The 15,298-nt window shown below is 40.9% G+C and overlaps 1 protein-coding gene across 2 annotated transcripts; it reads right to left on the bottom strand.

The window, feature by feature from the left end:
- Positions 1 to 5,544: 5,544 nt before the first annotated feature.
- On the bottom strand, positions 5,545 to 14,145 carry si:ch73-344o19.1 (uncharacterized). 2 transcript variants are annotated; one of them, XM_060928794.1, is made up of 6 exons: positions 13,725 to 14,145; positions 12,703 to 12,879; positions 11,607 to 11,780; positions 8,486 to 8,743; positions 8,236 to 8,390; positions 5,545 to 6,325 (listed from the first exon to the last, which is right to left on the bottom strand). In XM_060928794.1, exons 1-6 carry the CDS (start codon positions 13,786 to 13,788, stop codon positions 6,281 to 6,283), a joined length of 873 nt encoding a protein of 290 aa, XP_060784777.1. In that variant the 5' UTR covers positions 13,789 to 14,145; the 3' UTR covers positions 5,545 to 6,280. The 2 variants fall into 2 exon arrangements, with proteins under 2 accessions (XP_060784777.1, XP_060784785.1); XM_060928802.1 differs by lacking the exon at positions 11,607 to 11,780.
- Positions 14,146 to 15,298: the final 1,153 nt, after the last annotated feature.

Raw genomic sequence — 15,298 nt, 5'->3', positions numbered from 1 at the left:
TACGTAGTATTTGTGAATTATTTGACAACATGATAAAGTAGGGCTTGAAAGTTTGTGAACCCTTTAGAATTTTCTATATTTCTGCTTAAATATGATCTAAAACATCATCAGATTTTCACACAAGTCTGAAAAGTAGATAAAGAGAACCCAGTTAAACAAATGAGACAAAAATATTATACTTGGTCATTTATTTATTGAGGAAAATTACCCAATATTACATATCTGTGAGTGGCAAAAGTATGTGAACCTTTGCTTTCAGTATCTGGTGTGACCCCCTTGTGCAACATTAACTGCAACTAAACGTTTGCGGTAACTGTTGATCAGTCCTGCACACCGGCTTGGAGGAATTTTAGCCCGTTCCTCCGTACAGAACAGCTTCAACTCTGGGATGTTGGTGGGTTTCCTCACATGAACTGCTCGCTTCAGGTCCTTCCACAACATTTGGATTGGATTAAGGTCAGGACTTTGACTTGGCCATTCCAAAACATTAACTTTATTCTTCTTTAACCATTCTTTGGTAGAACGACTTGTGTGCTTAGGGTCATTGTCTTGCTGCATGACCCACCTTCTCTTGAGATTCAGTTCATGGACAGATGTCCTGACATTTTCCTTTAGAATTCACTGGTATTATTCAGAATTCATTGTTCCATCAATGATGGCAAGCCGTCCTGGCCCAGATGCAGCAAAACAGGCCCAAACCATGATACTACCACCACCATGTTTCACAGATGGGATAAGGTTCTTATGCTGTAATGCAGTGTTTTCCTTTCTGCAAACATAATGCTTCTCATTTAAACCAAAATTCTATTTTGGTCTCATCCATCCACAGAACATTTTTCCAGTAGCCTTCTGGTTTGTCCACGTGATCTTTAGCGAACTGCAGACAAGCAGCAATGTTCTTTTTGGAGAGCAGTGGCTTTCTCCTTGCAACTCTGCCATGCAGACCACTGTTGTTCAGTGTTCTCCTGATGGTGGACTCATGAACATTAACATTAGCCAATGTGAGAGAGGCCTTCAGTTGCTTAGAAGTTACCCTGGGGTCCTTTGTGACCTCGCCGACTATTACACGCCTTACTCTTGGAGTGATCTTTGTTGGTTGACCACTCCTGGGGAGGGTAACAATGGTCTTGAATTTCCTCCATTTGTACACAATCTGTCTGACTGTGGATTGGTGGAGTCCAAACTCTTTAGAGATGGTTTTGTAACCTTATCCAGCCTGATGAGCATCAACAACGCTTTTTCTGAGGTCCTCAGAAACCTCCTTTTTTCGTGCCATGATACATTTCCACAAACATGTGTTGTGAAGATCAGACTTTGATCAATCCCTGTTCTTTAAATAAAACAGGGTGCCCACTCACACCTGATTGTCATCTCAATTGATTGAAAACACCTGACTCTAATTTCACCTTCAAATTAACTGCTAATCCCAGAGGTTCACATACTTTTGCCACTCACAGATATGTAATATTGGATCATTTTCCTCAATAAATAAATGACCAAGTATAATATTTTTGTCTCATTTGTTTAACTGGGTTCTCTTTATCTACTTTTAGGACTTGTGTGAAAGTCTGATGATGTTTTAGGTCATATTTATGCAGAAATATAGAAAATTCTAAAGGGTTCACAAACTTTCAAGCTCCACTGTATTGATTTATCAGTAAAATCAACTGCAGCAGCACAAATGGTAAACAGTAAGCTCAGCATGGGTTAAGAACACGTATCTTTTTATTATGTTGGAGGTATTAAAGTATTCTGTTTGAGGGCAGTTTTTGTGGCTGTGTAGAATGAAATCTTTCATCGTGGCTGTCCTAAATTAAGCAAAGCACGAGATTTGGCGGGTGGGACAGATTTATACCAAACAATATACACTCACTGGGTACTTTATTAGGAAGACCCATACATCTACAGTGGTGCTTGAAAGTTTGTGAACCCTTTAGAATTTTTTATATTTCTGCATAAATATGACCTCAAACAGTTAACTTGAAGGTGAAATTAGAGTCGGGTGTGAGTGAGCACCCTGTTTTATTTAAAGAACAGGGATCTATCAAAGTCTGATCTTCACAACACGTGTTTGTGGAAGTGTATCATGGCACGAACAAAGGAGATTTCTGAGGACCTCAGAAAAAGTGTTGGTGATGCTCATCAGGCTGGAAAAGGTTACAAAACCATCTCTAAAGAGTTTGGACTCCACCAATCCACAGTCAGACCAGATTGTGTACAAATGGAGGAAATTCAAGACCATTGTTACCCTCCCCAGGAGTGGTAGACCAACAAAGATCACTCCAAGAGCAAGGCGTGTAACAGTTGGTGAGGTCACAAAGGACCCCAGGGTAACTTCTAAGCAACTGAAGGCCTCTCTCACATTGGCTAATGTTAATGTTCATGACCCCACCATCAGGAGAACACTGAACAATAGTGTGCATGGCAGGGTTGCAAGGAGAAAGCCACTGCTCTCCAAAAAGAACATTGCTGCTCGTGTTTAGTTTGCTAAAGATCATGTGGACAAACCAGAAGGTTATTGGAAAAATGTTTTGTGGATGAATGAGACCAAAATAGAACTTCTTGGTTTAAAAGGGAAGCGTTATGTTTGGAGAAAGGAAAACACTGCATTCCAGCATAAGAACCTTATCCCATCTGTGAAACATGGTGGTGGTAGTATCATGGTTTGGGTCTGTTTTGCTGCATCTGGGCCAGGACAGCTTGCCATCATTGATGGAACAATGAGTTCTGAATTATACCAGCGAATTCTAAAGGAAAATGTCAGGACATCTGTCCATGAACTGAATCTCAAGAGAAGGTGAGTCATGCAGCAAGACAACGACCCTAAGTACACAAGTCGTTCTACCAAAGAATGGTTAAAGAAGAATAAAGTTTATGTTTTGGAATGGCCAAATCAAAGTCCTGACCTTAACCTAATCAAAATGTTGTGGAAGGACCCGAAGTGAGCAGTTCATGTGAGGAAACCCACCAACATCCCAGAGTTGAAGCTGTTCTGTACGGAGGAACGGGCTAAAATTCCTCCAAGCCGGTGTGCAGGACTGATCAACAGTTACCGCAAACGTTTAGTTGCAGTTATTGCTGCACAAGGGGGTCACACCAGATACTGAAAGCAAAGGTTCACATACTTTTGCCACTCACAGATATGTAATATTGGATCATTTTCCTCAATAAAAAATGGCCAAGTATAATATTTTTGTCGCATTTGTTTAACTGGTTTCTCTTTATCTACTTTTAGGACTTGTGTGAAAATCTGATGATATTTTCAGTCATAATTATGCAGAAATATAGAAAATTCTAAAGGGTTCACAAACTTTCAAGCATCACTGTACATGCTGTTTTATGCAGGTATCTAATCAGCCAATCCCTTGACAGCAGCACAACGCATCAAATCACGCACAACAGTCTCGAGAGTTTACACAGAATGGTGCGAAAAACAAAAAAACATTTTTGAGTGAGCGACAGTTCTGTGGATGGAAACAAACGCCTTGTTGATAAGAGAGGGCCAGAGGAAAATGGACAGATTGGTTTGAGCTTTTTTGCCAGGAAGGATATAGCAACTCCTATAATCACTCTGTACGACCATGGTGAGCAGAAAAGCATCTCAGCATGCAGCAGAAAACAGAATACCACACTGGGTTCCACTCCAGCAGCCAAGAACAGGGATCTTAGAATCAACAGCAAGTTCCTATTAAAGTGGCCGGTGAGTGTATATACGTATAACATTTAAGTTTTCAGATGTTCCTTCATTTACTTTTATTTACAAGTAAAATAAAATGAGTAATTGTTAATATATTAAAAAGGGACAATAACAAAAGGCAATATTTTTTGTAAATTCATCCTTACTTTTTGGACTGTTGTCTTGTTACAGGACACAACATTTCATTTTTCATGTCTTGACATTTCCTCCTTTTTTTGTAGATGATTTGTAAAAGTGAATGAAGTACATTTTCCTTTTTTCCATTCAAAAAACTATGACGGGTGCAAAGTTTTGTACACAATTGTGAAGTGTTAGTGGGACTCTTTAGAACACTCACCCAAACAAAATAGTACAACTAGACGAGTGCATTTCCTGAAGAAAATGCAAGTGCTCCACTGCAGCACAAAAGTGTTGCTGCTGAGATGTTAAGTGGTTGGTAAGGTGTTGCTAGGTGGTTGGTAAGGTGTTGCTAGGTGGTTGCTAAGATGTTGCTAGGCAGTCAATAGGTGGTTGATAAGGTATGGTTAGGTGGTTGATAAGGTGTTGCTAGCTGGTTGATAAGGTGCTGCTAGACAGTTGATAGGTGGTTGCTAAGCTGTTGCTAAGCTGTTGCTAAGCTGTTGTGAGGTGGTTGGTAAGGTCAACACCTTACCAACCACCTCACAACAGCTTAGCAACACCTTAGCAACCACCTATCAACTGCCTAGCAGCACCTTATCAACAGCTAGCAACAGCTGTTGCTAACTGATTGGTAAGGTATTGCTAGGCTGTTGCTAGGTGGTTGGTAAGGTGTTGCTAGGCAGTTGATAGGTGGTTGGTAAGGTGTTGCTAGGCAGTTGATAGGTGGTTGAAAAGGTGCAGTTAGATGGTTGCTAAGGTGTTGGTAGGTGGTTGGTAAGGTGCAGTTAGATGATTGCTGTGTTGGTAGGTGGTTGGTAAGGTGCAGTTAGATGATTGCCAAGGTGTTGGTAGGTGGTTCGTAAGGTGCAGTTAGATGGTTGCTAAGGTGTTGGTAGGTTGTTGGTAAGGTGCAGTTAGATGATTGCCAAGGTGTTGGTAGGTGGTTGGTAAGGTGCAGTTAGATGATTGCCAAGGTGTTGGTAGGTGGTTGGTAAGGTGCAGTTAGATGGTTGCCAAGGTGTTGGTAGGTTGTTGGTAAGGTGCAGTTAGATGATTGCTAAGGTGTTGGTAGGTGGTTGGTAAGGTGCAGTTAGATGATTGCCAAGGTGTTGGTAGGTGGTTGGTAAGGTGCAGTTAGATGATTGCTAAGGTGTTGGTAGGTGGTTGGTAAGGTGCAGCTAGATGATTGCCAAGGTGTTGGTAGGTGGTTGGTAAGGTGCAGTTAGATGATTGCTAAGGGGTTGGTAGGTGGTTGGTAAGGTGCAGTTCGATGATTGCCAAGGTGTTGGTAGGTGGTTGGTAAGGTCTTGCTAGGTGGTCGTTCGGTGGTTGACAAGGTGCGGTTAAGTGGTTGCTAGGCAGTTGATAGGTGATTGATAAGGTGTTGCTAGGCAGTTGATAAGGTGTAGTTAGGTGGTTGATAGGTGGTTGTTAAGGTGTGGTTTGGTGGTTGCTGAGGTGTTGCTAAGCTGGTGCTAACTGGTTGGTAAGGTGTTGCCTGGCAGTTGATAAGGTGTAGTTAGGTGGTTGCTAAGGTGTTGCTAAGCTGGTGCTAACTGGTTGCTATGGTGTTTGACACAAAGTGTCATGGGTACAAACAGCAGAACAAAAACTTCAATATATTACATTTTAAAGAGTTTCCTAACTCGCATTTGAAAAAAACTTCCAAAAACAATTCACTGCTCCATCTAATATGAATTTAATATTATTTACAAAGTACTAGTTACACACCAACAAACTTTTGCACATAAAACTTTTTACTATTCATACTTTATAGTTACTGACTTAGATTGATCTCTTGTTCAGGTCTGAAGGACAAAACAAAACAAACGAACAACAAAACGATGATAATTACTACAGATTTTCTCCGTCAACATTACTAAACAGACATATTTTAATAGTGTGTCAGGCCACCACACGCAGCTCGGCTTGGCTTGGTCCTCCTTCACTGTATCCATCAGCAGAAAAGGAGCATCACTGAGCAGATATGATCCGGGAGCTGGTTCGTTCTCTGGACAGCGGTGAAGCCAACATGGTTCTGTGTATGTTCCTGATACAAGTTTATCAAATCCAGCAATGCACCAGATACCTTATTATTTTAGAGGCTTCACTACATGAAACCTGAGTCATTTTAAGCATCAGGAACAGAACACGATAATATCCTCCTAGCCACAGCAAGAACTATATCATGGTAGTAATTTTCAGGACTAGAGAGTCAGTGAAATTTAAAAAAAAAAGTGTTATTCAGTCAGTAGCAATGTTTGTTTTGTTCGGTCTTATGTCCTACATATAATATCATTCACGGTAAGAGCCTGTCATACTTTCCAAAATATGAAATACTGTGTTAAGAATGTTGAGAACACCAACAAATTTCATCCCAAACAACTCGAGCTGGTTTGGTTCCCATGATATCGCCACATAAGCAGTTTTATCAGTCTGGTCTAAGGAACCATAAGAGCTGCTTTAATATGAATATCTTGACAACGGTGTATCCTCCAAGAGATCGTCCTGCAGGAAATAATATCAAAGACTGTAAAAAATGTAGTTTTGCTAGCTGAAGAACCAATATTAAAACTATATTTAATGAGTAATGTCAATTTTGTGGTAAAATAATAATAATAATAATAATAATAATATGGTAGCAAAGGACATGTAATCATTTTACGTAATAGATCTACATGTACTATCAGTACTGAAGTGGAAGCAGTGAATTTCACATCAACATTCATTGCCTAGGATAATAATAGTACAAACGAATAAACTACCAATATTTTGAAAAAAAGCATCTACTTCCCACAATTAAGCAGAACTGATGAAGAACATCATTGTATCATCTCTCTGGAGAACTCCATGATCAGACCATCCAACAACACATGAAACCACGCTGTGGCTCTAAACAGGCATCATTTTCTGCTTTTATTGCTAACAAGCCTTGCTCTTGTAGGTTTCTCATTTAGGAGGAAATCAAGAGGATCTGGTTATTTGTCATCATAGGGGCCACTCAATACTTGTTCAGTCTTGAGATGGGACTACTGCAACTCATTCCTGGAGGATATTTCCTGGCACACCATCATACCTCTTCGGCTGATACAGAATGTCATCACATGCCTTGGTTTCAACCTCACCAAGTTCTCCCACATTATCTCATTAACATATTCCCTCCACTAACCACGAGTTGGCCTAGTGGTTAGCGTGTCTGCCTCTCGACTGGGAGATCGCAAGTTCTACTTGTGGTCGGGTCATACCAAAGACTATTATCAAAATGGTACCTACTGCCATCTGGTGAGGTATGCCGCAATACAGATGCGAGTAGGGAGTCAAACTCTTGCGGTTACCAGAGGACTGGCCCCCCTGATGTAACCCTAGCAATGTAATAGGTGACAGGCCAGATCAGTGCCACCCAATGTGCTAAGTGCCTGGTTAGTACTGGGACAGGAGACTGCCTGGGAAGATCAGGTCCTGGCATGGGAGGGACTTTGACTTTTTTGATATTCCCTCCACTGGCCTCTTGTAGTTGCAGGCATCAGATTAAAAACAAAACAAAACAAACAATGTTTGCCTACAAAGCCAAAAACAGACCTGGCCAATCCTACGTGAAGATATCCATCCATCCATTATCCATAACCGCTTATCCTGTGCAGGGTCACGAGCAAGCTGGAGCCTATCCCAGCTGACTATGGGCGAAAGGCGGGGTACACCCTGGACAAGTCACCAGGGCTAATACATAGAGACAAACAACCATTCACACCTACAGTCAATTTAGAGCCATCAATTAACTTAACCTGCATGTCTTTGGACCGTGGGGGAAACCAGAGCACCCAGAGGAAACCCATGCAGACATGGGGAGAACATGCAAACTCCACACAGAAAGGCCCCGGTCAGCCACTGGGCTCGAACCCAGGACCTTCTTGCTGTGAGGCGACAGTGCTAACCACTATACCACTGTGCTGCCCTACATGAAGATACCTACTGATCAAATCATCCAGCCACAAGCCTGACTTGACTTGATGCCCCATCCCTCAAGATACAAGGATACATCAAGTCTCTTCTCTGTACTGGCACCTAGATGGAGGAATCAACTTTGCATGGTTGTCATGAAACAAAGCATGAAGGCACACCTCTTTAATAAAGACCCAAAAAATCTTGATATATCCTGTCTTTATACCTGCATGAGTTCCCACAGTAACTCATTTCCAACAAGGTATTCTTAAATCTTGATTTATTTGTACAAAAGTGAAGATATATTTTTGATGAAGACTACAAAGCATCTCTGTGTAAAGACTTCAGCCTAATTCTGGAAACACAAATGTAAACTTTAGAGAACATCTTCTTGACTCATCTTTAGCTTGATTTACTACATGTGCTTAGCAAATAACTGGAATGCTATAGTTGGCAAAAGCATTGTAATGGAGGCTCACCATGGGAAGGTCTTGCAGTCTATGGAATTCAGGATGGCCGCTATGTTGGCGTAATTTGAGGAAGAGAACGATGGAGAGCACAGCGGTGCTAATGATGAAGATGGAGATCAGGCCAGCAAGCAAAGGATCCAGTGGAGAAGGAGAAGGCACTTTGTCTGAATCCAAATTGGTGGAAATGCAAACAACATGGAGTGTGAGGCATGCAATAGGGAATACTCAATGACAATACCAGGATAATGACTCCACGTACCTTCATCTCCCACATCTAGTTCTGATGATCCATCCTGGTTCTTTTTCCCCAAAGAAGCAGATCCAGTGATCAAGTCTTTCAGAGTAGAAGCTGGAATAGAAGGTGGAATTAACGATACTGTTGGGATCATCTCAGAGGTGGTGGATTGAGAAGAATTTTGATGTTCTTCACTGAGATTGGTAGATGAAGGGATGGATAATCCTGGTGTAATGGTGGTGCTCCTCAGTGGAATGAGGGCTGGAGTGATATCTAAAGAGCCTAGAGCCAAATGGAGGAGAAAAGAGAAAAGATTTGGAACAAGGAATGAGTTTTGATGAAGAACTATGATGAAGATATGGGAGACACAATGAAGAGATGTTCTCCAGTTATGGAAAACATGTAAAACAATAAGTAAATGAATACAGTGTTCTGGAAATATTAGTGAGGTCTTGGAAAAAATGCAGTTATGTTTACTTTGCCAAAAGAATCCCACCGAGATAGGATTTCTTTTGTGAAGCAGACCGCAGTGATACATAGCTGGGTTTGTTACCTTATTTGGAATTTTTATTGCATCTGCATTGTTTGCACTGGTCATACTTAGTTCTTTAATTGGGTGTTAATGTTAAACTAATTTAAACATAACCACACTTTAAAACATTTCACCTGATACCAAAAATCAGATAGTACCTATAATTTACTACACAGTACAGTGGTGCTTGAAAGTTTGTGAACCCTTTAGAATTTTCTATATTTCTGCATAAATATGAAAATCATCAGATTTTCACACAAGTCCTAAAAGTAGATAAAGAGAACCCAGTTAAATGAAGGAGACAAAAATATTATACTTGGTCATTTATTTATTGAGGAAAATGATCCAATATTACATATCTGAGTGGCAAAAGTATGTGAACCTCTAGGATTAGCAGCTAATTTGAAGGTGAAATTAGAGTCAGGTGTGAGTGGGCACCCTGTTTTATTTAAAGAACAGGGATCTATCAAAGTCTGATCTTCACAACACGTTTGTGGAAGTGTATTATGGCACGAACAAAGGAGATTTCTGAGGACCTCAGAAAAAGCGTTGTTGATGCTCATCAGGCTGGAAAAGGTTACAAAACCATCTCTAAAGAGTTTGGACTCCACCAATCCACAGTCAGACAGATTGTGCACAAACGGAGGAAATTCAAGACCATTGTTACCCTCCCCAGGAGTGGTCGACCAACAAAGATCAGTCCAAGAGCAAGGCGTGTAATAGTCGGTGAGGTCACAAAGGACCCCAGGGTAACTTCTAAGCAACTGAAGGCCTCTCTCACATTGGCTAATGTTAATGTTCATGAGTCCACCATCAGGAGAACACTGAACAACAATGGTGTGCATGGCAGGGTCGCAAGGAGAAGGAAACTGCTCTCCAAAAAGAACATTGCTGTTCGTCTGCAGTTTGCTAAAGATCACGTGGACAAGCCAGAAGGCTATTGGAAAAATGTTTTGTGGACGGATGAGACCAAAATAGAACTTTTTGGTTTAAATGAGAAGCGTTTTGTTTGGAGAAAGGAAAACACTACATTCCAGCATAAGAACCTTATCCCATCTGTGAAACATGGTGGTGGTAGTATCATGGTTTGGGCCCGTTTTGCTGCATCTGGGCCAGGACGGCTTGCCATCATTGATGGAACAATGAATTCTGAATTATACCAGCGAATTCTAAAGGAAAATGTCAGGACATCTGTCCATGAACAGAATCTCAAGAGAAGGTGGGTCATGCAGCAAGACAACGACCCTAAGCACACAAGTCGTTCTACCAAAGAATGGTTAAAGAAGAATAAAAGTTAATGTTATGGAATGGCCAAGTCAAAGACCTGACCTTAATCCAATGGAAATGTTGTGGAAGGACCTGAAGCGAGCAGTTCATGTGAGGAAACCCACCAACATCCCAGAGTTGAAGCTGTTCTGTACGGAGGAATGGGCTAAAATTCCTCCAAGCTGGTGTGCAGGACTGATCAACAGTTACCGCAAATGTTTAGTTGCAATTATTGCTGCACAAGGGGGTCACACCAGATACTGAAAGCAAAGGTTCACATACTTTTGCCACTCACAGATATGTAATATTGGATCATTTTCCTCAATAAATAAATGACCAAGTATAATATTTTTGTCTTATTTGTTTAACTGGGTTCTCTTTATCTACTTTTAGGACTTGTGTGAAAATCTGATGATGTTTTAGGTCATATTTATGCAGAAATACAGAAAATTCTGAAGGCTTCACAAACTTTCAAGCACCACTGTACATAGGCAACTATACAGACTATAGGACTTTATTTACAACCAGATTGGCAATATTAATACTTTTCCATCCCTCCTGTCCTGAGAAAATTCTGATCATTTTGGTCCAATATGATTTTAGCTGTAATGTATATAAGTCTCAGAAGACTGATACTAATCTTTCTATTTCCGCCAGCATTAAATTTTTCAGCATTTTTTGCTACAGGAGCTCTTCTGTGGGACTGGTCCATATGAGCTAGCCTTTGTGCCCCATGCGACTCAGTGAGCCTTCGACACCCATGACCCTGTCACCGGTCCACTGGTTGTCCTTCCTTGGACCACTTTTGGTAGGCACTAACCACTGCATACCAGCAACACCCTACAAGATGTGCCATTTTGGAGATGCTCAGACCCAGTCATCTAGCCATCATAATTTGTCAAAGTCGCTCAGATCCTTGCTAAGATTGCTTGCCTATTTTTCCTGTTTCCAACACATCAACTTCTTCAAGAACTGACAGTTCTCTTGCTCTTATGCCATTTCGTTTCATTTTCACTCCATGTGCGTTTGTTAATTTTCTAGTCCTGTCTCCTTCCGATCCTGTCTTTGGTTGCGTCCAATGACAGGATGCTTTCAATGTACCTGTGCTGTGTATCACCATGATTAATTCGGGTATACACTCGCTATATGCTCTCTAACTACACATTATACTTTGACATTTTTATGTTCACTTGAGTTTTCAGGAAGTCTCAGTTAGTAATCAATGACTTCCTGTTTGGGCTATGAGGTGAAGCAGAGGCCAAATTCCCAGTTGTTCATCTACAAACCTTAGTTAGGCTTGAACAAAAAAGAACTTTTCAACTTTTCTGGTGAGTCAAAGAATTATACCTCGCTTCACATCAGTTGATGTCATGCTTTCTGGTGGCCGAATGACGTCCGTCCTGATGGTCGCGCCTGTGTTGGGCTCTTTAGTGTCGTTGATTTTTGTGCTCACATGATTTAGGGTAAAAGAAGGAGTCATGGTAGGAAGCGAGGTGGTGTATGCACCTAGAGAGAACAAATCTGGAAACAGTTCCGTGTTAGATGTGTGTGATTGTACAAAGCAAGACGATTTCAGAGCGTCATGTGTTGCAAGACGAGAACCTCTTACATCACTTTGACTCTGAACCAAGAGTGAGACACATTTATCAGTGCTAAATATAGCCCTGTTTCCAGCCTGCAGCATTTACAAACCTGAGATGTTGCTGAGCTCCCAGCACTCCTATAGCTCTTATTAACTCCTATCCTCTCGCTCAATTTACATTTGTATCGTTACAAAGTGTAACGATAATAATAGTCATTACTTCAGTATGAAAATTGATAAAGGTCAATATCGGAAATATATTGGGGAAAAAAATTAAAGACATAGCCTGGGTCCAGGGGTCAACCCTTAGGAGGTGGTGTCTCTGGTACCGAGCTGCAAAAGTCTTTAAATGGTTGTTCAATGTGCCGGATCTTTGAACGTCATTCAAAAGATCAGATTATCGAGTTGCAATGATAACTGTGGCGCCAGTGCCTGATCCTGAGACACGTCTACTGCTATGGTTCTTCTCTCCTTCTGTTTCTTTTACAGTTTATGGCCAAGTCTCATGCTTGCTTCAGTAAATAATCTCACCTGGATACTGAAAATTTGGACCTAAGGACTGTTGGTGTTATCATAAAGACTGTCTGGCTACTCATCCCAGGACATCCCTTTGAGTCTGGTTCTGCTCATTTGCTTCTAAATAAATCTACGTGAAATGGAATTGAATTATGCTCCAGAGTGGTGCGACTGTCTCAGCTTTCACGCTAACGTCCGATCAAACTGGAGTGGTTGAGCGCCACTTGTAGGGACACAAATTTTAGCTCTTGGCGTTGTCATTATGATGTCATAAACCATGGAGTTGTGATGTGATTAAAGATTAAAAACAGTTATTACATACATTCGGAATGATCTTTATCTCACCTCGTGTTCGGGCTCCATCTGTGCTCGCGCTGCTGATATATCGCGGCGCAGATGAGGGATGACCAAGGGCCTTCCAAATAGGTTCTTTGGGGTCAGTGATCTCTGAGGTCACAAAGAGGTCAGCGGCTTCATTTTGAGACACAGTGTTCGAGACTGGAACGGGTGCAGAGGACTCAGCTTGAGGGAGAACAATGAAAAATATATATATTTATATATAGTGTGAAGGAGACCAGCTCATAGTCCAGGTTTGAGTAGGCGGCTTTGGATGTGCGAGTACAAAGCAGTCATGACCTTTAACTGCTCCAGAAGTGCAGAGGGACCAACAAACCAGCAGTGGTTATGAAATTATTCCAGAATTATTGGCACCCCGGTAATGATGGATGAAAAACCTATGCGAAAACATCTTTGTGGTTAATTAGCTGGGTGTTCCAATAATTTTGGAGCGGACTCTATGCAAATGACAAAACAAAATCCTTTTTTTTTTTTTTAAACCACAAGGTTGCAAACCAGACTGATAAATGTTCAGCACTAGGCTGTGTTCATTATTACTGAAAAACTGAGAGGTGCGGTACGGATTTCAAATCAAAGTGACAGGGTGATGTTCTCACTTCGAGGAGCTCATTATCAGTTCTGGAAGTGAAAATCTGAACCTTAATTAGCAAGAGGAGAAAAAAACAAACCATGGAAAGACAGATACAGTATATAAACAGAGAGATGACTAGAAAGGTGAATAAATGAATTCTATTCTGTATAGACAGATGTGTAAAAAAAAACCCCCACTGTGCATTGAATAGGATTTTATCACTGACACATTTTCGCAGATTCCTTTTCATACATGACTGAAATTGTGTTTCGATGAAAGAGGAGATAACATTCTTCATACCTAATAGAGAAAAATATTCCTTGAAATTTTAAATTCATAGGCATCTATACTACTGTGACTAAACAACACATTATTATTATTATTATTATTATTATTATTATTATTATTATTATTAATTAGGCATCAGGAAAGCTCTTACCTTTGAGACTTGGTGTGTTTGTCAGGAGTGCTACACTCCACACCGCACACACAAACAAATCCATAGTTCACACCAGACAGATGGATATATTTCGCTGAATTTCTGATCTTCTCTGCGTTGTTACACTTCATTGATCATCATCTCTATCAATATCATCATGTGTGTGGATGTGGCTTTATCACCTCCTTTGAATTACACACACACATATATGCAAGCCAGGTGATGTGTGATCAGTAATACCACTAGCGCGCACTCAGATGTCAGACCACACACCCACGTGTGGACTGGAATGAAGGGGTGTGTATGAGAGAGAGAGAGAGAGAGAGAGTGTGCCAGGGTGAGCCTGACATCAGCTTATAGGCAGATACACTACACACTATGCCTATTTCTCTTTTGTCTTCCAAGTAAACCTTTGTAGGGACTGTTATTTTTTTTAAGTCAATTTATACATTGCAGCTAATCACTTCCTTTGAACTTTTCCCTTGAGCTTTAAAATGCACCTTATTGCGTAAGTATTTCGACACACATCATATAGAAACATACATATGCTGATACATTCATGAACATGTCAAAAGCCACGCCCCCACCCCACCCCTCCCAAACCACACCCTCACCGCAACGACTGTATCGAAAAGTGCTCACAGTTTGCACGCTTCCAATATTGAATGGTATACTCTAGTGCAGCTGGAGATGTCTTCTTTACGATTTGATGGACACCGCACTATAAGGCTAAAAGTATACAGACACCTGACCATCACATCAGTAACCCAAACTGTTGGAAGCACACAATTGTATAGAATGTCTTTGTATGCTTTAGCATTACAATTTCCCTTCACTGGAACCAAGAGGCGCAAACCTGTTCCAGCACGACAATGCCCCTGTGCACAAAGCAAGCTCCTTGAAGACATGGCCGTATAGTTATGCCTCATTTCCCATTAATACGATCATTGAAAAATGGTGAGTGACAAAAGAAGCTCTTGCTCTTTTGTGTTTAGGAGCTAACAGCGAAATCAGGACGTGATCACTTGAGTTAGCAACATCCGCAGTGACATCAAGGTGACGTACAACCACTCCCTTTTCATGAGAATAGTGAAAATCCAGCACTAACCAACACATTAAAGGAGAACTGAAGGCAAATTTTTTATTATCAAAATTCTATTTATCGCATTTTATTAAATATAGGAATGATAGCTATTCTGTCACTGCTATAGCAAGTTATGAGTGTTTGAAATATGCTCTGTAATATATCAGTCCATATGTCAAAGCAATGGCCGTAAACGAGATTCGTTTAGACCTGTGCGAGATGTTGTAGGACGGAAGTAAAACGTACAGCGGAAATCAAAGTGACCAACATCGGCCAACATCATCAAAAGACGCACGCGGCCTCTTTCGAATGCTGACGTAATCAAGCCGGAAGTTTTGTTTGTTTTGAAAGCAATCAGAAAAGTTTGAAAATAGTAGGCAGTAGTCGTCATTTAAACTCGTTTTTGTGCAATATTTCGTTTGGAAAACGGTTTTCAAAATGGCGGCACTGATACCTGGCTGACACTTCACGTTTTGAAGTCTCGCACAAG

Source organism: Neoarius graeffei, chromosome 1 (genome assembly GCF_027579695.1).
Source record: "Neoarius graeffei isolate fNeoGra1 chromosome 1, fNeoGra1.pri, whole genome shotgun sequence".
NCBI lineage: Eukaryota > Metazoa > Chordata > Actinopteri > Siluriformes > Ariidae > Neoarius > Neoarius graeffei.
The sequence above is the reverse complement of the archived record's forward strand: the minus strand, read 5'-3'. Positions and strand labels throughout refer to the sequence as shown.